Consider the following 23,429-nt stretch of genomic DNA (forward strand, 5'->3'; position numbering starts at 1 on the left):
ATCATGTGACGGTAACAGATGCTGAATGTCACCCATGTTTCCACTGCACAGGTGGTTTCACATTCTATTAAGCTGAGCTTTTCCCTTCATATTGAATTAAATGAGGTCATGCTGCTCTTGTGGCACACACACTGTAACTCAGAAGTGGCAAGGCATGAATTCAACCAGAGTTAGATTCCCTGTTAGGAGGGGGGCTCTCAATGAGGTTTTAATATCAACACACAACATTGTTATGTGGCAGACAACAAAAATTGCTGTGTTCCTTTTTTCATGGAGCAAGTGATTTAGTTTTCACAATTCACCACAATGTTTATGATTGAGTAAATAGTAGACAGCAAAAGCTGAGAGAAAAAAAAGGGTGTATCACATCAGCTGGTCATTCAAATGGAAAACCGTAAACAAAACCCTGCTTGAACGCGCCATTGAATGTCATGACAGACATTTTATTGCAGAAGAAACACAGGTGTTTTTAATAACAGTGATAATCTCTGCATTCAGATTATGTGTGCTGTTTCAGAGCCTGGTATTGTGCATGCTGGCTCACTGTCAAGGCTTGCAGGGACATCTAAATGGAATAGAGCCATTGTTTTACACAAACACAGCATGTTTGTTAGGCCAATAGCACAGTGTGATGAACAAGTTAAAATGAAAGTTGTGTGTATGTAGTCTAACTGTCTGTTTAGTTTAGTTTGTAACATATATTACCACACACACACACACACACACACACCACCACAACCACAACCACAGTACCTAAGCCCTTCAGAAACCAGGGGTAACCCTTCTGCCTGAAAAGGAACATTAAAAAGCAGCTGCAACAGCTGCAACATGCCAACATGTTGTAGCGTAAATCCTAGTTTTAACAAAAATGTTAGCTAATATGTTAGCTAGCTAATAACTAAGATAGCTAGCTTGCAAACTTTAGCTTATCTGACATCTTAAAGAAAAGCATATTAACCAGTTTGAGCAGACACAATCTTCAATCAGTGTTCTTGATTGCATTAGTTATTTGGCTTGAGTTAATGAACATCTCCTTCCATTGGGTTTCTCTGGCAAGTTTCCTTGTTAGCTGCAAACTTGATGCAAGCATTGACTTAGTGGAGCATTGTGGAAAACTTCAACGAAATAGGTCTTTGCATTGTAGAATTTATGGAAACTTGTTTGACTTAAAAGTAGTTTTGTCATTGTTATGAAAAAGTAATCAATAAGATACAGGAATATGGTGATTCTGTTGCCTCACACGGGTAAAAACGGAGGTGAGGTTTTTACCTAAACCTTCTTTTATGTTTGATGCACTGCTGCAGCACAGTTATCGCCTGGAAGAATATTCCACATGAATCATTTGGCCTTGAGACTCACTAAATCCAAACCTTGAACAAGACAAAGAGAAAAATCACAATTCAGTTGAATTTGTTGTGCTGCTGATGCACCCACTGGGATTAATGAAGCCACGAGCAGTGTGAAGCAAAACAATTTACTTCTCTGACCATTTGCTGAATACTAACAAAGTACTGGGTGAGATTTCCCACTGAGCTAAAGTATACGTTTCTATCTGCCTTTCCTCTCCTGCTGTGACTGTTTCTCTGTTTCAGATTATCTCTCCATTTCCATTGACTCACGTCTTCCTCTTTGTTTTTTTCTGCTTATTTCCTCTCTGCTCATCCATCTCTTGTCTTTTTCGCCTGAGTGTCAGCATGTTGTGGTTCCTCTCATTTCTGTCCTTAGCATCAGCTTTTCTCTCTCCTCCTCCGTCTCCTCTTTTTTTCAACTCCGCTCTGCTTTCTTAGCCTTTTTTCTCTGCTTTAATAAGTCTTTACCTTTCATTTTTTTCCCATTTCTCTCTCTGTCATTATTTTACTCCTCTGTTCTCCCACAGTCACTCTGTCTTTGCTGCTCTTTCCCCCACCCATCATCCATCCAATCATCATTTTTCAGCCTGTCATCATATGATTTTTCCTCACTCTCGTCTCGCTTTTTGCCTTTTTTTTATTTGCCTTTCTCACCCCTCCTTCTTCTCTTCCTCCTACTCAATCCCATCTATCTATCCATCATTTTTTACTCAGTTATTACTCTATAATATTCCCTCACGCTCTTGCCTACTCTTCCCCTTCATCCTCCTTTCTCACTTGGCTCAACTTCCTCCTCAATCCACCCATCTGTCCATCATTCTCCTGCCCTGTCATCACTATATGATTTTTACTGATACTCTCTCTCCTACCCTCATCAACCTTTCCTGCCCAATCACCACCTGTCTTCTCCCATACCTCTCCTTTCCCCTCATCCTCATCCATCTATATTTATTAATTTCGTCCATCAGGATTTCTTTCACCCTGCTCTCCTCCTCCTCCTCCATATCCTCCTCGTCTGTCTATCATTGTGTCATGTTTTGACATTTTTTCCCATTCTCATCTCGTAACTGTCTTCACCCATCAGGCCGTTTTCATCTTGTTGTCACTTTGTCATGTCATTTTTCTCATCTTCTCTCCCTGGTGCTCTTCCTCTGCCATTCTCCTCCTCTACTTTTTTGACTTAATGTGCTATTTTACCCTCTCACATTTACATTGTGCTTTATGAGCATAGTGAAAAATACAGATGTAAAGTGTTTTCAAAATGTGGCAATGAAATGCAATGATCAAACCAATAAATTCCTTATTTTTGTACAATCACAAAAGACCCAAAAGAGACTCATGCATTTTTTAGTAGTTGTCTCTGTTGCGTTGACATAATGACATGCCAGCCAGGAACTGTAAACAAAACTCACACAAGCTCACAGCAAGTGGCTTGTTAATTGGGCAAGAGTTGTGGGAAATCTGTCATTCCGCCATGTTAGACATTTTGATGAATTTGGACCAGGTCCAGACAAATCCGATTAAAGTTCCTGTACATTTAGTTAAGCATGATGGATTTCTCTTTGTCTGGTGTGCATAACAGTTAAAAGCACATTAAAAAAAATAGCTCAATATAAAAATATATGTGGATGTGGCACCTGTGAGATGTCTGAGAGGCGGGGTTTCCTGTTCATTGCCATCTTTAGTTACTAGAGCGAGAAAATCCTAATTTGTTCAACTGCGTGGAGCTAAAATGGGGTGAACGAGCAGCACCTGCCATGCCGGAGTTTAATGGATGGAGTGAGTTTTTAATCAAGAACCCCCCCTCACTGTTCAGCCTGCAGGAGGCCAGCACTTTGTGGAACTTTCACAGACTCTCATGTTTCTTGTCATCAAATAAAAAACGAAATAAATAAAATAGGCAGGTGCAGGATGAACCAAGTAGCCCTGGCGTCCTTTTACCCAGCTACATCTAAGAGCTCTCCCTGGGAGACCCTGAGGCATTTCCAGATCAATATGTAATCCCTCCTGTTTTCTCTGGGTCTGCCGCAGGGTCTCCTCCTAGTTAGATGTGCCCAGAATGTCTTTGAAGGGACTTTTTCCCGGGAGTCAACCTCTGATAACTTTATTGGGGCCAGTGTCTTATGGCCAATAGAATTTCATCACCACCACTGTATTTTGATGTTTTTCTGCTTGATGCAGACTGTTCATTAAGTAATCTTCAGCTAGTTTGGCATCATGAAGAAACTGTTGGCTTTCAGATGTCATCATCATTTTTTCAGATTACTTTCTCAGTCCAGACAGACACAATTATCTCAAAGGAGGACAAAAACGTGTTATTTGGTGCCACCAGAGTTTGAATGGTCTTGTTTTCACTTAAACAAACAAATTCTAATTTGAGCAAGCTGCTACAATTATTTTCAAGCCGAATACGACCTTCCTCTCACCCCAGTCTGCTGCTTGCCATCTCTTCATATATCCTTGCATTTATTATCCGGTCTGTCATCATTCCGTGGCCTATCTCTGCGGTTTTGTCTCATTTTATTTCTAAGTCGTTCAGATCGATCTCCCCCATTCCTTCAGTATCCCATTTCTCTCCGTCTCTGTCAGTCTCTCCATATGTCTTTTGTCATTCACTTCCTCTCTGCACTCTTCAACACATTTCATTCATCTATAATGAAGTCTTTTCATCTTTTCTTACTTCTCAAACCACTTTTTTCCCCTCCTTCCAAACCCAAATGCCAACTAACGTGATGTATAGCATGTAAAGAACAGATACAGCAGTGTTGACGATATTCAGAGTCATTCATCATGTCTATCTTTGATCCCACATCTGCTCCGGTCTGCTGTAGTCCCGATAATTGCCGTGTGTTTTGAGAGCTACAGCAATTTGAAAGATTAAGGGGCAAGCACAGTGTGTGTGTCAGCAAATGGATTGATTTTTTGATGGATATATTTGCATTTGTTGGGTTTTTGTTGGAGTGTGAATGTAATGGGCAAAGCAGATGTACTGTGAGGAGGAGGAGGAAAAAGAAATACTACTGGGTAAATCATCAACTTTCTGCTAGGGTTTTTACAGTTGTATCTTTTCTTTTCCTATGACAAGATGCACGGCACACATGACCCCTTCTTTATCACATCTTTCCAAAACACAGTTGAGAACACCTTAAATTGGTAAAACAGATGACGACATATCCAGAGGAAGAAAAACAGGTTTTAACTCAATCAGATTGGATTGAAATCTGATCTAGACAGATACATCAACCATCCTGTCTGTACAAAACAAAAAAACATTTGTTGCTGACCCTCAGCAAAATTGGTTGGCATTAGTAGAAAAACAGTGTGTCCTGAGTAATTCAGTTAGGTGGCGCATACTAAAACTGCCAGGTTTAAATGATTGATTCTTACAGAAGCTGCCCGTGCTGAGCGTTAACACCCTCGTGATCCTGTAAGGAATATTAAGAAGATTATATTCTGCATGATACACTTCAGATCTCTGTGTCAGCTCTGATTGAGCTGCTTGAAGAAACACACAGCATGTTGAGAGGTGAGATCCATCACTGCAGAGGAATAAGAACTACATTAATACTCGCCACTTATACAATCCAAAACTATACAAGTGCTTCCCTTTAATAAGAGTTTGCTGAGTTTGCTGCTGCCATGAAAGACGATAAATCATTAATTTCTTCTTTAAATCTTCCCCTGGGTAAACCAATATTGTGCGCTAAAGCAGTGGGAAACAATTTATGTAAATTAGAAGCTGTATTACTAGTTTATGTGTCCTCATTTCTCCTTAGGGCCTGATTTATATAGTTATATGGGAAAGTTTGCTCTTCAGCCTCTTGTCCTTTTGGTATCATCTGCTCCGAAGCATCACATATCAGTCAGGCTGCTAAACAAGAATATACAGTGTGCAGTTTACTAACAGTATGAGCTCCATTCTCTGGAATTTGAAGTTCAAACAGTTTTTTCAAAAGACGTTTCTGCCTTTCACTGCCAATGTGTGAAGACATGCCCGGTGCTACTTTAAAGCCTATATGTTTATGGTTTTAGCTTTGTGAGCCGATGCCATGTCCAATCCACTCAGGAACACTTGGCAGCTAAAATATGAAAGTTAACACAAGACAGACAGATTTGTGCGGTTCCCATCCTCGTTCAGCTATCAGCTGATCAGCCGCACCATAGTTCTCATAGTTTACACGGTGCAAGAATGTAATCATAAAAAACACTGAATCTGTGTACTCATTATCGGCAGTTTCATATTTGCTCGTTATCTCACAATCTGTCTGGAGATGTGGTTCAGGTAAAATATGTATGAGTAAGTGTGTGTGTCTGTGTTTGTTTATTCACAAATGATACACAGCAATTTCTTTGTTTGACCTGAGTGACCGATGTGATAAGACGAACAACAGACGGTTGCATGTGATAGATAATGCGAGTGTGGGAAATGTTGTGCTGTTGTCCTTTATGTCTGTTTATCTGACTGTTCCTCTTAAGAAATTAATTTGCTTCATATCTGGTCTCAAAACCTCTGAGTATCTCTTATTTTTACAGATATTTGCAATGTGTGATATGTGTATTTTATTTTATTATTCTGATATATTAAATATGTGGTATAAAATGAACTATAAGTAAAAGCTTCTGGACATATGTTATTAAAATACCACGACCACCTGCCCACATGTTGAATTGTTCTTTAGCAAGACCCCAATTAGTCCCGATGGTTAGGCCAGCAGTATTGCAGCTTGCTTTCACTGATGTGTGAGTGTGCTTGTGAATGGGTGAAAAGGAGGCCCACTGTGAAGCACGCTGGATAAAAGTGCTATACAAATGTATTCCATTTACCATTTACACATTATTTCCACTTATTTCTCATTGGTTAAGGAGGAAGTGTGTTACGGATGTGAATTTTGTGAACATCATTTTTAGAAAGCAGACAACAGACAAAATGTACACATACAGAAGTTATTTTCTTTCTATTTGAGATCACTGAATAGGGAGTAAAAATGTCAACATTTCAACCATTTCAAGTGTGTGTGCTCTCTTGCAACTGAAGCCAAACTAACCTTTTCACCTGGCCTCACCTGTGATCTCTAGCACAGTTTCTCTTCTTCTACTCTCCCACATACATTTTCAAAACCACACCAGCCATAAGGATATTTCCACCGACTTAAATCCCTCATTTCTTTTTTTGTTTTCCTTCTCCTCCTCTTCATCAGAACTGATCCAGAATGGCCGGCTGCTGACACTGCCCCTAGTGGCGGGAGACCTGCACTCCCTGCTGCCTGATGAAGATGGGAGGCGTCTATATGTGGCCATGAAAGATAACATGCTGTCTACCAGTCTGGACGACATAACGCAGAATCCACGCAAGGTCAGAACAGAAGGAGACACACAAACACATTTACATACCACACACCTGAGGCAAGGTACGATATAAACATACAGGAAACATATACATGTAAGATGATGCATGCATGGAGACACACAGTCAAATGACAGCAGATTGGGATAAGAAATGTGTCAGAGCTTTGATGGTACCAATTAGTGATGATATGTGGAAGAGGAAAGTCACACCCCTCTGACTAATATCCACTGGGATAGCCTATCTTACTCTAATTTCTTATTCTCATTATAGGAATATACGTCTTCCTCAGTAAGTACTTTAGTGGCACTCTGCTTTCTACCTTCATGAAGTCCCTTTTTAATCTCCAGTTTTCCACATAGTCAGAAACACAGTGTCTGAATGGTAGAATTACAATTTCCTTCACAGTTTCATCTTTCCACCATGTTCCAACTTGGCTGCCAGCCACCCCGTTTTAGCTGCAGTATTGTTGCTGTTTGATAAAATGTAACCTTTTCAGGAAAAAGGGATTTTTGGCCCGGTGACAATGCATTCTTTTGTGTATCCAATGATGTTTGGAAAAGTTTCAAAGCCTCACTGTCTGTATTAGTTAGAGCTTAAGACTGATATGTACTGTAAAAAAGTACAATTTGGACAACCTGAAAGTGTTTTAAAAAAAAAGCTCTTTTGTTGCCTAAGTTTTGTAACTTTTTCCAAAACAGACAAGCAGATAGCAACATAATGGACTCTAGTCATGCCACAAATTATTTCTCTAAAAATGTTTACATTCCTTCTTTCTGCACTGTTCATGTTCATTGCTAATCTGCACCAATAGCCTATCTATTGGTGCTGGAGAAATGGTTTCAGAGAACATCTGCAGAGACAGATATGTGCTGATACGTGGACTTTCCCTTCACCTCCACTTCTTCTTTTAAAATCATCAGGAAACATGGCTACCTGTGTGTGGCCTGTAAATGCAGATGTTCTATAACCTAGTTATTGATTGCTTGTATCAGTGAGTGCCTCTGCTTTTTAATAGTATAAGTATTTTTTATGTTATTTTAACATTTTAATGACCAAGATTTTAACATAATCAGCCAGTGATATGAAGTGATATGAAGCTTGGCACCCTGAGGCAGGAAATGCTCTGTCAGCCCAGTCCTTTCCTGATTCAGCTGGTCAAGTTCCCACCCTGACACATTTCACTCATCTTAGTGAGGCTGAACTAAAATGTGTGTCACCACGCACCAAGTGTCTGCAATGATGCAAACAAGCGGGGCAAACAACAGAATGTATCCAACATCAGGAATAAAGTAAACTGTAAAAAACAGTATTCATACTCAAACCGAACCAAGATTTGTGGTTAGAAACCTTTTGGATGCATAAAATCTGTGTGGAAATCAGTTTAAACTGATCCTCTCACAAACAATAAATGATGACTGTTAGACAAAAGTTACCGGTTTGTTACAGTATCTGCAGCATCCAGACAAACATGCTTATGGTTTGCCAGCAAGTCAGGTAAAGTTCAGGTTCACAGGAAGGTCACAGACAGAGCTGCCTTTTCATAACTCTGCCCTGCCGGATCAAATCAATACTTTCATCAGTCAGATGTACAAACAAGCTATCAAAGTGCCAAACAGGTAGGCAAGCAGACAACCAGCCAGTGAAAAAGACAGACAGACAGACAGCAGTCAAGCCAGCCAGCCACCCACTCAGCCAGGCAGCCAGCCAACAAAAGGATAGATAGTCATAGTCAACTCATAACTCAGCTCCATACTGGCTGTAAAGTTATATGTTTGTACATACAGTATTTATAGTCTGTTTATACCGTTCCAACTTGTGTACAGTTTTTTTACCATGGTGTTTAAACCACTCATAGAGCCATATTCTCTACATTTCTGTTTATTTTCTCTGCTACTGACATTTGGGGCTTCTTATCAGCTCCTACTTGTATTTATTCTTTAGTCTTACAAATTGTGCAATCTAACTAGTTCATAAAAAACTGATTCTGACGCAAAGAGGCGGATACGTAACCAGTTCCTCCAGTCCATCTCTGTTCAGGGCAAAGTGTCGAATGTAACGCTCTTGTCTTTAGTCGTATTTTTTCTTTCTCAGGCTAAAAGCCTCAAGGCATTCCTTCTGTGTGAGTCTACAGCTGGTAACCCACATTACACAAAGGGTCACCAATGGTTTGAGTGTGTGTTTGTTGCCTTTTCTTACACCGTGCTCTTTATTCATTCTCACTACCTCCATTGTTTTCTTCTTCTTTCTTTACTTTTCAGCTCTGGCATTCACTATCACTATAAAAGTTCAGAAATGTAGCACTGTTTTCCCTGTGTTTGATTTGTGTAATTCCCCTTTTGCATAAAACCACATTCTCCTTGCGTATGATATAAGCTGACAACCCGCATGCTTTCCATTAAATTAAATTTTTACCTGGTGAGAATCCTTTAGTGGTGGTCCATGTTCCTGTCAGTGTGTGGTATTTGGAGATAAGGGGGACCGTGGTCTCTAATCTAATCTGATCGTCTCAGCTCCCCACCGGGCTCTGTGGGAGTGACTACATCAGGGAACTATTACTGAACATCCCAAAATTGTTTCCTCTAAGCATCATCATTTGCCATTAATCACTTAAAAAGAGTTGGTGTCACATTTTCTAGATTTAAGCAAATTCAGACTTACAGGGCAAAAAACAGCATCTCTGTAGTTTTCTATTAAGGCCACGGACGAGAGCAAGTATTCATCTCTGAAATGTCGACAAAACATTAATGCTGGTTTCAAGCCAATTCCTGCGGCATGGTCTCAACATTTCATATTTCTGCAGTCTTTCAACTCTGCAAAGAAAACTGAAAAGTGTTTGACCTATTCTTGCCAAAGTTGAAAAACAACAACCATGCAAATCATGTGTTTTACAGTATGTCTTTCATTATTAATTATCTTTGTAATGGTAGAGAGAATCAAAAATATTTTTCCCACTTTCATCCTGAATTGATTTGAACTTTGAAACAAAAGTAAAGATCCCTCATTTCCTCCAGTAAACTTTGCAGTTATGCGGTATGTGGAGATAAGAAGACGATCACTTATCGTATCAATTCAATCTCAGCTTCATCGCTCTGGTCTCTGAGGGAATGACTGACTCAAGGAAATATTTAGATTAGTCATGTAGCTGCTATCTGACACCATGCCTCACCTCTGGTTCTCTTGACTCTTATAACTATTTTTTCCTCTCCCATTGGCCGTGAAATAATCCAACACACTTTTGCAGTCTTTTTTTATTACACACTGATTATATTTACATGCACATAAACAATGCAACTATAAATTGATTAAGACTACAAAAGCAAGACTCATGTAAACTTGTTTGGAATTATATTAACTCCATTGGGCTTTTAGTCAGTTCTTGTGACATTAGTCCACTGGTGAAGTCATCCATTTTCTAGTTAGAAGTAAGTCTTTTCATGGGTGATTATCTTTGCTGAACCCAAGATGAACTCATTCTTTTAAAAAAACAACATAACCTAACTTGAACAGGCCTGAGGCAAATAGGGCCCGTTCCGAAGCAACCTGTGATTTTATGCAGATATTGTTATTCAGACTCTAGTTTTAAAATCGGATAAACACTTGGCTTCAATTTGTTTCAGGCTTCCACAGAATAACTGCATGTTAAGTTGTCCATATTTACCCCTGCAGCATAGTCAGAAAACTTTGACTTTGTTTCTAATTTATGACAAATTTGTTTTTTTAATCATACAAAGTGACGAACAGAATACGAATTGAAGTGATCTGTGAGTTGGCTCACATTAGAAAAAGACACCAGACTTCTGTGTGGGCAAACTCTCCAACTAAAACAAATTAGCCAACATTTTTGCTTCCTAGCCAGGGTTCTTTTATGATAATAGGGACAAAAATTCTTTGCTGCTGTCGGGTCCAATAAAAACTTCATCTATATTAGATGGACTTGAAACTTGTGGCAAAAAGAGACAAAAAACTGACATGACCTAGAACTGAGTTAGATGAGAAACTCTGGAGCTGGAGTCTTGTTTGGGTCGGGTTGGGTCCTAACCACACCACCGAGACTCTTCACTACCACCACATTCACTTATGTAATGTTAAGTTTGGCACAAATGGAAATCAAACTGATGTAACTGATGCAATTACACAATTATCAATAAAAATCAAATCTTATGAGTAACAACAACAAAGTAACAACAATAGTTGCATTATTGCGCACATGTAACTGTAACCAGTGACTCTGTAGTCCCAAATGGTAGATTAATTAGTCATGTAGTCACCATCACTGCTGCCCTGACAGCTTGGCTCATCTTCAGGACTCAGCGATGCTGCCAGTTGGTTTTTATTTTCTCCTCCCTGAAGCCACCTCATGTGAGATATTAAAATCTGTCTCTTGTCCTGCCCTCTTTTTCTAGTCTTGTAATGCTGATTCTTTCTTCCTTGCTGCGTTGTAAAGCAACTGCTAATGCCAAAAGCCTTTTATCTGAAATGTAGAGCGAGCAATAAAAACTTTTAAAAAATCTCTTTCTGTCGTATTTTGTTTTCTTTATCTCTAGTTGTATTGGCCAGCCAGTCCAGACCGTGTCCAAGAATGCCTCATGGCTGGGAAGGATCCAGAGGTGACTCAAAACACACACACACACACACACACACACACACACACACACACACACACACACACACACACACACACACACACACACACACACACACACACACACACACACACACACACACACACACAAACTCACACATAAACACGCACACTAGATTGCATAAGCAAAGCAACATGCATCAAAGTAATTACTGTGTGTTACCATGAATGGAGGTAATCGGTTTTAAACACAGGGCATAAAGTGCATTTACACATTAAATTCTACACAGATATGGATCAGTGACCCACAGATTAGGGTCAGCTCTATCCTTTCTTTTCAAATTTATACTGCCAGACTTGAAACTGTCTGAGGACGTCTGCAAAATAAAGCAAGGCAGATGCATGATAGATGATAATCTCAAGTGGAACTAAAGTTGAATTAATCTGATTCATTTGGGAACAGTAAACAAACAAGAGCTGTGATGCTGGCGAGGATATCAAGATTCAGGGTAACAAGATTTATTCAGATAAAAAAGCAACATGTGAAGTATGAACTACTGTTAGTGTAGATGGAACAGGATGGTAGCAGGTCATTGTCCTGATGTCATTTCAATAAAATGTAACTTATTTGTTGTATTTTCCTATATTCAATCAATTCATATAATATAACCACTGCCTTATATACATGATAAAACAGAAAAGACTCACTATTTCTAACACATACCCTCTCTCTCTCTCTCTCTCTCTCTCTCTCTCTCTCTCTCTCTCTCTCTCTCTCTCTCTCTCTCTCTCTCGCGCTCTCTCCCTCTCCCTCTCCCTCTCCCTCTCTCTGTCTAGCTTGAGTGTGCTAACTTCCTGCGAGTTCTGCAGCCTTTTAACCAGACTCATCTGTACGTGTGTGGCACAGGGGCTTTCAACCCTCGATGTGCTTTCATTGCTACCAGCATCTTTCAACAGGTATTGCTGCAAACACTTACACACATTTTCCTTTTGTGTAGCCACATAACTAGCTAGAAAGTGGTGGTTCTTCTGTCACAGTGGTTGGCAGGGAAATGATTGCACCCAAATCATAGTATTTCTGTTCTATCTTCTGTATTGTATTGAATGTGTGAACGTTTTTTTTTACACCACTTTTCTCAAGTTTTGTTCACTATCAGTGAAGAATAAGAATAGGCATCACCACAAGCAATGCAATGATAGGTGGTAAAATGAACCAGACCAACAAAACTTTTAAATACAGTTAGTGTAATGGTTTTATTATAAACTAATGTGTGTAGTTTCAAATCATTAATATTTCTGCTGTCGACTCACCTTGTAATTGAAGACTGAAGATTTTCTCAGGCATAATGGTTTTTATCTCCCCAAGTGCACCTCCCAATATAAGATTTGTGCTGTGATTTCCCATTGGATTTACTTTTTTAATGAGAATCCAATTTTGAACCCTATACACTATATCTCATCCAAACTATACTACCATGAGTAAGCTATAGCGCCATAACAAGCTTTCAGACTATCTCAGACATATGATATACAGTATACAAAAAACTCTCTATGCTTTCAAGTTGACCACAGAACATTTTTTAATAGGGGAGTGATATGCTGTTACTACCACCCACCATACTGTGTGTGTTCTGACTCCCAGTCCCAGCCCTCATACACGGGTCTATTAGCAACTGAAATACCCTAAGTGTGGTGTCTGCCCCTACGACCCATATATCTATGAGCTTTTCTCCTGTCTCATCCATCTATAATAATGGTACCTTTTATAATACAATGCACCTTTTGTCACTTGGCTGCATTCTGGGGGCTACTGGACACTGGTGATTTTTTTTTGACATTTTTATTTTTTATAGCCTAAGCATGTCTCCTTTATTCTTTTCATGTCTTCACAGGCTAGTAAGGAACATTTCACTATTTAGACACATATGGGTTATTATCAGAATTCCCTCAGTTATGGGTGTTTGTGTGTTTTTGTGTGCATGTATGTGAGGTTTAAACCTATGTCAACTGTGTTAGTGTGGATATGTGCATTCCTACATTTGTGGGATTTTTTTAGGTTACATGCATGCCTTTCAGCCCTGTGTGTGTGTGACTGTGTGTGTGTGTGTGTGTGTGTGTGTGTGACTGTGTGTGTGTGTGTGTGTGTGTGTGTGTGTGTGTGTGTGTGTGTGTGTGTGTGTGTGTGTGTGTGTGTGTGTGTGTGTGTGTGTGTGTGTCAGGGAGCAGCTAATCCCATGAAAGGCTATGCAAGATCTGAGCAGAGGTTCAGACGTGGTGCTTAGAGGAGCCGGTGGTGCTGACTGGTTTAAGACTGGACTTCACACATTTTAAAATCCCTCCACTTAGCCCCGATAACCCTAAATTAGCCACTCACTGTGTTTGTGTGTGTGTGTGTGTCTGTGTATGTGTGTGGCAGACTTGTTCAACAGTCTGAAAAGGTCTTTCTGTTGATTTGACTGAATTAGTGAATGAATAAAGGAATCGGTGAAATCAAGAAAATAAAGAGTCATAGTCTGTCTGCCTACCCAGGCAACTTATGTTTTTTCATCTGACCAGCTGATTTTTCCATCTGTCAAGTGACCTCCATCTCTGTTTTCTTCACCAGTCTGAGTACCAGACTCTCTCCTATAGCCGGACAGAGTGTGGGAAGGGGAAATGTCCCTATGATCCGTTCCAGAAAACAGCGTCAGCTGTTGTTGGTAAGTTGACCATTGTTTCGTCAAATGACAAAAGTTGACGACAACTCAAAGTAAGTTTGAATTAGATATTATCTCAGGAACAATGACAAGATGTCTGTGAGATTTTGGCCAGGCATGACTGATTGTGCGCTCCAGTTTCACATGAGAAAAAAAGAACCTGTGGGCAGGAAACAATAATCTATATGTCACAATCATCAAGAAAATATTACAACACCACTGAACAAACTTTCGTAACAAATATATGTGAATAAGAGTTCACTTATCACAGTGAATCACAGTTATAGTCCCAGTAGAAGTAATGCACATTCTTTGCATGGTATGTTATCAATCAAATGTACTCAAACGAGCAGTATTTTGACTTAAAACTAATTGTAACCATAATAACCAAAATAACTGTTGTCAGAGGAAATATGTGAATTATTTACAGTATTTCTGCAATAAAAGACTTTCCTTGGAAATCATATGAAAAATCTTTGGATGAACCACTTGGAGAATATGTTGAAGTAAACCTAAAATTCAGATTGTCAGAAACATAATCCATTCTGTTTTACAAAATATCTAAACTTTTTGATATTCTGTGTAGATGGAGAGCTTTATGCTGGCATCACCTCAGACTTCATGAGCAGGGACTCTGCCTTCTTCCGTAGTCTTGGTAATCGTCATGTCATCCGCACCGAACAGTACGACTCCACCTGGCTGCAGGGTAAGTGCAAAGAAATGTCAAAGAAATCCAGAACAAACTACAAAACCCCTAACCTTTGAAAACGGATAGTGCTGCAGGATATATGAGATAACTGGTGCAGAGTCATTTTAGAAATCTGAAAAATCTGGAATTTCAATTGATATCCAAGACACATTTGAAATATTATTTTCAAATAATACATTGAGTATGCTACCCAGTTACTCAGTCTCACCTTCAGGGGAACAACCCTACATTGTGCCTCATATTAGAGATGCGCCTCCTTTTCTGGCGTAAATCGTGTTGAATCACTGATATAATGCATTCATAGTATACCATCTAGACTGAACCGTGAGTCACGGGGTGTTAGAACTAAACCAGCTAACATGCTAACAGTCAGTTTCCACTGACTCCCTGGGAGAAAAATAATAAAATAAAGATATATCACCAATAACATTTCAATTTCTATACACAGCAACTACTTCTTTAACATATCTATATTTCTACTTTCTATTTATATTTTGTCTCTTTGGTGTCAAATCATTAGACTACTATGAATATTTAACAGCCATTGTCATTACTTCTTGCTTTGTAAACTGAATAGCCAGAGTTGAACTGAGTATCTTTTGCTCTATATCAATATCTCTGAAACCATCTCCAGAACGCCCGGTTGGTGTTTTATCAGCACAGTGTGTCGACGTCTGCTGCTGATAACAATGAGATACATGCTGACTCTCTGTGCTGTTTGTAAACTCAATTGTACCCACATCGTCCCTTTGCTTTGCTCTATCTCTGTCCCTTGTACACGCTTACATGCGCGTTACGTGCAGATCAGCAGAGGTGAATTGCGTTACAGTTGATTTAAGATTTACCTGTCTTTCTCTTTCACTCTGTCCTTCGCTCACTCTCCAGATGCCCAGTTTGTGCGGGTTGCGCCGCTGTCTGAAACTGATAATCCAGAAGACGATAAGGTCTACGTGTTCTTCACTGAGCGCGCTCAGGAGGCCGAGGGGGCTGCTGGGAAGGTGCTCTACTCCAGAGTGGCACGTGTGTGCAAGGTATGGTGTGTATTTGTTTGAGACAGATAGAGACCTGGTTTGTGTGCTTATATCAGGCTTCACCTCATAACTGTCTGGATGTAGCTTATGTTAGCATGTCGGCCTGCACCGGTAGAGTATGTACGTGATGGTCAGTGTGTGTGTGTCTGTGTCTGAGCCTGTGGAGGTGTGTGTTTATGTAAAATTGTGATTGGATGTTCCTGTTGCCTTTTATAGATAAGCATTTCGAAGTCTGTGTATAGGGGACTGTTTATGTTTGTCACTATCACTGTCCTCACTGCATCTTCTGCTCCACTGTGATAGACTATGAATGTTTGTATTTGTATATTTTTGTAGACAGTTATAGTCCTGCATGACTGTGTTTGTGTAAATGTTTTTGCCTATGCATGTTCATGTCTTAGACAAAAATTGGAGAATGTGTTGAAAATACATCAGTAATCAGATTTTACTGGAGAAATTCATCAGAGGATTTGTGTATTAATCGTTGTTCTGAATTACACAACAATTCAGTTGTGGGAAAATGTAATGAATTTGAGGTGTCATGATCAATGAAAGTTATAGCCAATTACCTAAAATTAGAAATTGTGTTACTTACGTTTTGTCTATGTGTTGTGCGTGTGTGTGTGTGTGTAGAATGACATCGGAGGCCAGAGGAGTTTAGTTAACAAGTGGAGCACCTTCCAAAAGGCCCGTATGGTGTGTTCAGTTCCAGGACCAGATGGCCTACAGACACACTTTGACCAACTGCGTGAGTACACATACAAACATCATAAACATGACAACCAGACTAGCCCATTACATGCACAGTAAAACTAATCACATCAGACAGGCCTCAACCACTGGTCACATCAACAGCTGGATCACTGTCACTGAATGCTTCATAAAAGAGACATTGAATTCAGATACCCAGCCAGTATGTGTGTGTTTGTGTTCATGAGTGCGAAACATGAGTTGGAACTTCTTGTTCAGACATTTTGAGGTGATGAAGGGGAGTCCACAGACGGAGGAAACTTACAAGTACTCAACTACAACCTTGGTGTGTGTCTGTGTCTGAATGGTTTCACTGTTACCACGGTGATAAACAACGCTGTCGGTCACCTTGGGTTCCTCTTCATGCCTCAGCCTGGGTAACTATGGCAACTGCCCTCAACATTCAGTTGCTGTGGGTTTATTCATTATTAAGGATGTACTCTGGTTAGCTCACTGTGTTTATGTGTTCAAGAGCAGGTCGATGTAAGCGTGTTTCTATATTTTGAGTAAGGGAAGGCTGTTGACCTCTATTCGCTCTATGTGTTTGTCTGTCTGTACTCCATTTTGCAGTCTGAAGTCTCAAGATTTGTCTGCTTTGAACTGTGACCTGTTGTGGTACTCCTGGCAATTAGTATCCTTACACACAGCAGGGGTGATGATCGCAGATGATTGCATGATTAATATATAAAGGACAGTGTAGTGTTGTTTAGCATTGGAAAGGCCCTCTACATGCACACGGATTACTGCAGTTACTGCATGCTGGGAATTACGTAAGGTCAAAAAATGTCCAGTGAGAATATATATGGCATTTTAATAACTGGCATGACTTAAAGGCCAACAATTAATCAGGAAAACACTACAAGCAATGCTGTGGTTGGTGCACGTGGTCTACAGGTACAGTTTGTATTGACCTTTTCTGTCTCTTCAATAACTGGCCTCTTTAAGGAGTTAGCAGAGGATGGTTTCGATCCATCGACCTCTGGGTTATGGGCCCAGCACGCTTCCGCTGCGCCACTCTGCTGTCTGTCACCCCAGATGGGACTTGAACCCACAATCCCTGGCTTAGGAGGCCAGTGCCTTATCCATTAGGCCACTGGGGCTTCTGTGACAAGGCCAGTAGAGCGATGATTTACACAATGTGTAGAGGGACATCAATAGGGAGCAAACATGTCACAACAAAGCAGTGAATCCACGGGGAACACAAAACAAAAGGAGTGAAACAGCAATGCTGTAGTCGGTGCACATGGTCTACAGGTACAGTTTGTGTTGACCTTCTCTGTCTCTTCAATAACTGCCGTCTTTAAGGCCAACCAGCACCATGGACAAAATGAGTTAGCAGAGGATGGTTTCGATCCATCGACCTCTGGGTTATGGGCCCAGCACGCTTCCGCTGCGCCACTCTGCTGTCTGTCACCCCAGATGGGACTTGAACCCACAATCCCTGGCTTAGGAGGCCAGTGCCTTATCCATTAGGCCACTGGGGCTTCTGTGACAAGGCCAGTAGAGCGATGATTTAGACAATGTGTAGAGGGACATCAATAGGGAGCAAACATGTCACAACAAAGCAGTGAATCCACGGGGAACACAAAACAAAAGGAGTGAAACAGCAATGCTGTAGTCGGTGCACATGGTCTACAGGTACAGTTTGTGTTGACCTTCTCTGTCTCTTCAATAACTGCCGTCTTTAAGGCCAAACAGCACCATGGACAAAATGAGTTAGCAGAGGATGGTTTTGATCCATCGACCTCTGGGTTATGGGCCCAGCATGCTTCCGCTGCGCCACTCTGCTGTTGGTCACCCCAAATGGGACTTGAACCCACAATCCCTGGCTTAGGAGGCCAGTGCCTTATCCATTAGGCCACTGGGGCTTCTGTGTGATTATCAATAGAGCGACAATTTAGACAATATGTAGAGGGACATCAATAGGGAGCAAACATGTCACAACAAAGCAGTGAAACCACGGGGAACACAAAACAAAAGCAGTGAAGCTGTAGTCTGTGCACGTGGTCTACTGGTACAGTTTATGCTTTTTCTTCCCTGCAGTACAAAAACTTTACATCCTTTCCCCCCTCTAAAAGTCTTAAATTGTGCATTACCATACTTTGCCCATTGTTTGCCAATATTGCAGATATAGTTCTGGTTTCAAAAAAAGATTTCTGTCTGTCCTTGAGTAATTATCAGTTTCTTATACTAAAAAAAAGCAGGACTTCGGTTTATTATCTATTTAGAAATCTAACTCATGAAAACAAAGATCAATAGATCGTGTTTGATCCAATGATTTATCGCTCTGTTGTAAGAGATGGGGCTTGATCTCTTTATGTTTAGGAGGCCAGTGCCTCATTTATTAGGCCATTGAGGAATCAGATTGCACTAAGAAATACACTGGAACCATGCAGATAGAGAACATAGAGACAAAGAGAGCGTTGTCAAGACAGGACTGGTTTCTTATCTGCTGTTTTTGTAAACTGAAAACTCTCAGTGTAAACGACATGATTGCTCTGTTTGCTGAACACACACACACACACACACACACACACACACACACACACACACACACACACACACACACACACACACACACACACACACACACAATTATCATTTGTGTGAACACACACATGCACAGCTTTTGAGCTGTTACACACGTACTCTAGCCTCAGCCTGTCTCTGTACACAAGACAGTTGTGACTTGTCAAGAGGATAAATATTTCTACCCAGCATGCCTGTGGCCACGTTTTACACATCTGATAAGGGTGCCTACAGATTTGTTTGTGAATACACTTCAGCAACACACACACACACACACACACACACACACACACACACACACACACACACACACACACAGAAAACCACAAACCCATATACAGGAGATTAAGCCATCAGGTTAAGAATGCTGTCAGTGTTGTGTTTATGCCATGCTTCATCACACAGAAACACTACAAATGCCATGAAGCCTTGAGGGTCTACGGGTCCCTCATGGCAGCATGGCAGTGGATACCACCTAGTCATATGTGTGTATGAGTGTGTGGGTGTTTTAATCACATTTTGTGGTTTCTGTGGTACCGAAAACACTACTAAGAAAGAAATCAATCAACTTCATTTATAAGAAACCTGGGTGAGTCTTCTCTTTTTTTAGCAGTACAGAAGCATTAATATTTGGGTTCAGCTCCAGTCTGCTGTGACACTGTTGATGTTTTTCCAGGTGAAAAAGATTCAACAGCATGTGGGACCAATCCATCTTAAACTTAACAAATAATACAGTGGATGTCACAGATCGACAGTAAATAATAATAAACATCAATCTTTAAATAAAATGCGATTAAAATACTTACTTAAAATACTAAACCTTGAGTGACTTACTTAATTATCATTACCTATGTCAGGATGTTAATAATGTGTATGTTAAAGCAATTTGATATAGTAACCTAAAAACTTAAAGCTACCAATTGTAGGATTTGATACAATTCTTACTTTGCTGCCATCCTGTGGTAGTATGAAGAAGTGCACTGTTTCAGACAGCTGTGCACACTTTTTTCTGTTTTTTTTTCTGTTTACACAAAAGGTAGAACAGCCATTTCATAGCAAGCGGGTCATGAGTTTGAATCCTGTGGTTGGCTACAACCTTTCTGTGTCGAGTTGACATGTTGCCAAAGGGTTCTCCAATATATTCCCACAGTCCGAGGGCATACAGATCACGTACCTGACGACTTTAAAATGTTCATTGATGTGAATTTGGGAATGAATGTTTGTCTGGATTTTAGGGATGTAACTAATTTATTGTCATTATCAATTAATCTGTAGATTACTTTCATAATTAAACTATTCATTGTTTGGTCAATGAAAGGTCAAAAAGATGTGAAAAATAAATAGATACCATGCCTTATCCAGAGCCAAAAGTGATGTTCATCCAAAACCAAAAAATATTACGTTTACTATCACGTGTGATTAAAAACGAGCAGACAATCTTCATATTTGAGAAGCTGAAACTAGCAAATATATTGCACATTTTGTTTAAAAGATTACTAACATGAATCAATTATCAAAATAGTTTCTAATTAATCTTCAACTATTTGTTGCAGCTCTGCTGTCTGCTTGCTGTCAACTTATCCCTGATCCAAGACTGTCATAATATGTATAATGGAACCTGAATATTTCAGTGTTGGAGTTGCTCATAAAATAAACATAAACAGGAAGAAAGTTAAACATATTAACTCACCAGGTAGAAAATCTTCAAAAAAAATCTTTGTTACGCAAGTACTCCCACCAAGAAAGATATCTTCTCTAATGTAAAACAGTAAAATCAAGATAGCGATGCAGAGTATGATGGACCTGGATGTAGAATAGTGTCAACCGTCTGACAGACTGGCAACATGTCCAGGGTGTCCCTACAATAAATGAGTATAGATAACAGATGAATGGATGTTCACACAATTCCGGGCATTTCAATAAATACTTTAATCAGCTTTGTTTCAGCTAGTGTATTATAATAGTTGTTGACTCACATATTTAAGTTTTTTAAATGCCCTCCCTGTTGGCATTGTTTTGAATAGAGCATCTGGTCTTGAGTTCACCACATTGACTGACTCATGAGACAGGATTGCTGTGAGTTTATTGTTCAGTTGTTTTTGTGTCTGGGGTTATAGAGGCTGTGTTCACTGTCATAAGGCTTACTATTAATGTGTCTGGCTTTTTTTGTTGATGCCACTTGTGTGAAATTGTAAGTCAAGCCTCATTTATCCATGATTATTCAAAAGGCAAACAGTTGGGTGGTAGTGGTTCATGTTTATTGTTCCCTCTCTCGAAGTAGACCTGCTGTGTTTTCAAGCTGAAACAACTCAGAGTTCCTTCTGGTCAAAATGTTCAGAGCCCAGCTCACTGTTTACTGCTGATGTCCTTGTTGTGGTTGTCATTGTTGTGGCACAGAGTCATGCTATGAGGTTTTGGAATTGGAGACAGAAAGCCCTCTGTGGCCGGACTCAGTGTCATGACTCTAAGGTATTTCTGATGTTTTCCGTCATCTTTTATTTTCTGTCTGTGAGCGATTCAATGTTCCAGACATAACACAGCACCCATATTACTGTCACTACATCACCCACTATGCAAAAACTATGGAAAGTAAGTTTAGAAAGTCGTTCCTTGAGCAGTCTGAGGATAGGGCTGGGACTGAGAATTAGAGCTGAATAAAACCGAGGTCAGGAGAAAAGTAGGGGAAGACAAATTATAATATGCCCAATGCTGCCAGATTAATCTGACAAATGCGTTTGAATCACTATTTACTACTTCATTACTTCACCAACAAAAAAACATTTGTTTAAACTGGCCAAGAAAACATGTTTTGTTATACTAAGGCAAATTAATCATTTTCTTAGGCCTTACATTCAGCTTTTCTAATCCTTCATAGTTTGTGTGAAAATACTTGAATGGAAGCCCAGTTTATCAGAAGCAAAGGAGCTGCTGGCCAGAGGTGGAGGAGGAAAAACAGGGGGAGAGGGAGAAGATGAAGTAGGACAAGTAGGGAGAGGACAGAGGTTATAGCATTAGGTGTTGGCCAGACAAGTGGTTAGAGGGAGGGAGATGAGGAGGGGAGTAAGAGAAGGAGAGTTGAAGCTGTTATCAAAGTGTTGTTTAAGGGAAGGAGTAGCTGATTAGGAAGAGGATTGGAAATACAATTTGGCTTGAGAATGAAAAGGGGAGTGATGAAGGATGAAATAAGTGGGTGATGAAGAAAGGATGGCCAAATAATTTATGTTTTTCCTCAGAAATAAAAGAAAAAATGGCAACAAAAAAAAACAACAGGAAAATTTAAGAGGGTGTTTCAGATGTGCCTGGTATTTGAAGGTTATTTAAGAGATCCGAAGTCTGAGTGGAAATAGCATAGGCAGAATTTCCCTGCTACTTTATGTATCTATGTGTATGTGGCCTGAAAGTGATACAAGAAAAGTCACATGTATTACTGCAGGGTGGAATAAGATAACTAATTGGTGCAGAAATCCAGGACAGACGGTGTGAAAAAAAGTTTGGAGAGTAAGAAAGATCCTCACTGATCATCAGCAGTCCTTTTTTCTTACATCTTTCAAGAATGTGTTTTTTTTTAAAGGAAAAAAAAGGATGCAATGGATGGACAGAAGAGGGGAAGAAGGACAAAACCAGAGGGAGGGGTAAGAGATGGGGGGAGATATTAATGTACCAGGATATACTACAGCCCAGATACAGGGCGTTTTTTCTCAAAGGACATGGATGGGATGAATGAGGTGAAGTGAAGCTAAAAGGGTGTGAGGGTTGATGGGAGGGGGAGAGAGAGGAAGGGAAGGAGGGGAACTAGGTTAATAGGGAAGGATGGAGCAGACAGCAAGGTGTTAGAGTGAGGGAAGGGAAGGGAAAGGAGGTACTCACGCAATGCTGACAGCACTTGACAGCAGAAATAAAGCTGATGTAAGACTTTCAATCGATTCCATCCTTGAAACAAGGACATATTTTTTGTCAGGACTTAACTGTTACAATTGAAAGAGACATCCAAGATGAGGATAACAGCAGTGGCCTGGGGGAAAAAATGTGTCAGTGTGAGAAAAATGACAGAAGGAATATGGCAGACAGCCGAGGGGGTTAAAGCACTGGACAAGATGGAAACAGGGCTATTACGGGCAAATTAAGATGGCGAGGAGGAAATAAAGAAAGAGAGTGTGATCAGAAAGGTCAGGAGGAGGAGGAGGTGGTGGATGTTGGCATTCCGGGTCGCTGGGCAGGGAGGGAGGGAAAGAGAGAACAGCGGAGAAATGAGGAGGATAGGGGTCCTCCTCGTCAGGGGGGCTGTGGCTAGACAATTAGGAGAGGGAGGAGGAAGATAGGGGCTGAAGCTGAACGTCTGCGGGCTAGACAAGACTATCTTCCCTCAGGGGGAAACAGCCTCTTTTTGTTTAGAGAAGAAGACACAAGAACAATCATCTGGGGAAAATAGGCCAGAC

The 23,429-nt window shown here is 40.3% G+C and overlaps 1 protein-coding gene and 5 non-coding genes across 6 annotated transcripts in view; 1 reads left to right on the forward strand and 5 right to left on the reverse strand.

Annotated features, from left to right (window-relative positions):
• sema3h (sema domain, immunoglobulin domain (Ig), short basic domain, secreted, (semaphorin) 3H) overlaps positions 1–23,429 on the forward strand; it is a 51,057-nt gene that overhangs the window by 13,968 nt on the left and 13,660 nt on the right. The window contains exons 2-8 of the mRNA XM_062426622.1: positions 6,548–6,702; positions 11,241–11,303; positions 12,116–12,235; positions 13,884–13,977; positions 14,561–14,680; positions 15,569–15,714; positions 16,348–16,462. Coding sequence (XP_062282606.1) covers positions 6,548–6,702; positions 11,241–11,303; positions 12,116–12,235; positions 13,884–13,977; positions 14,561–14,680; positions 15,569–15,714; positions 16,348–16,462 — 813 coding nt within the window. The remainder of the gene's footprint in view (positions 1–6,547; positions 6,703–11,240; positions 11,304–12,115; positions 12,236–13,883; positions 13,978–14,560; positions 14,681–15,568; positions 15,715–16,347; positions 16,463–23,429) is intronic.
• Positions 17,414–17,485, reverse strand: trnam-cau (transfer RNA methionine (anticodon CAU)). Its single transcript has one exon. It is a non-coding gene; the product is annotated as a tRNA-Met (tRNA).
• On the reverse strand, positions 17,492–17,564 carry trnar-ccu (transfer RNA arginine (anticodon CCU)). Its single transcript has one exon. It is a non-coding gene; the product is annotated as a tRNA-Arg (tRNA).
• On the reverse strand, positions 17,798–17,869 carry trnam-cau (transfer RNA methionine (anticodon CAU)). Its single transcript has one exon. It is a non-coding gene; the product is annotated as a tRNA-Met (tRNA).
• Positions 17,876–17,948, reverse strand: trnar-ccu (transfer RNA arginine (anticodon CCU)). The gene has a single exon. It is a non-coding gene; the product is annotated as a tRNA-Arg (tRNA).
• On the reverse strand, positions 18,260–18,332 carry trnar-ccu (transfer RNA arginine (anticodon CCU)). Its single transcript has one exon. It is a non-coding gene; the product is annotated as a tRNA-Arg (tRNA).

Source organism: Scomber scombrus, chromosome 10 (genome assembly GCF_963691925.1).
Source record: "Scomber scombrus chromosome 10, fScoSco1.1, whole genome shotgun sequence".
Taxonomy (NCBI): domain Eukaryota; kingdom Metazoa; phylum Chordata; class Actinopteri; order Scombriformes; family Scombridae; genus Scomber; species Scomber scombrus.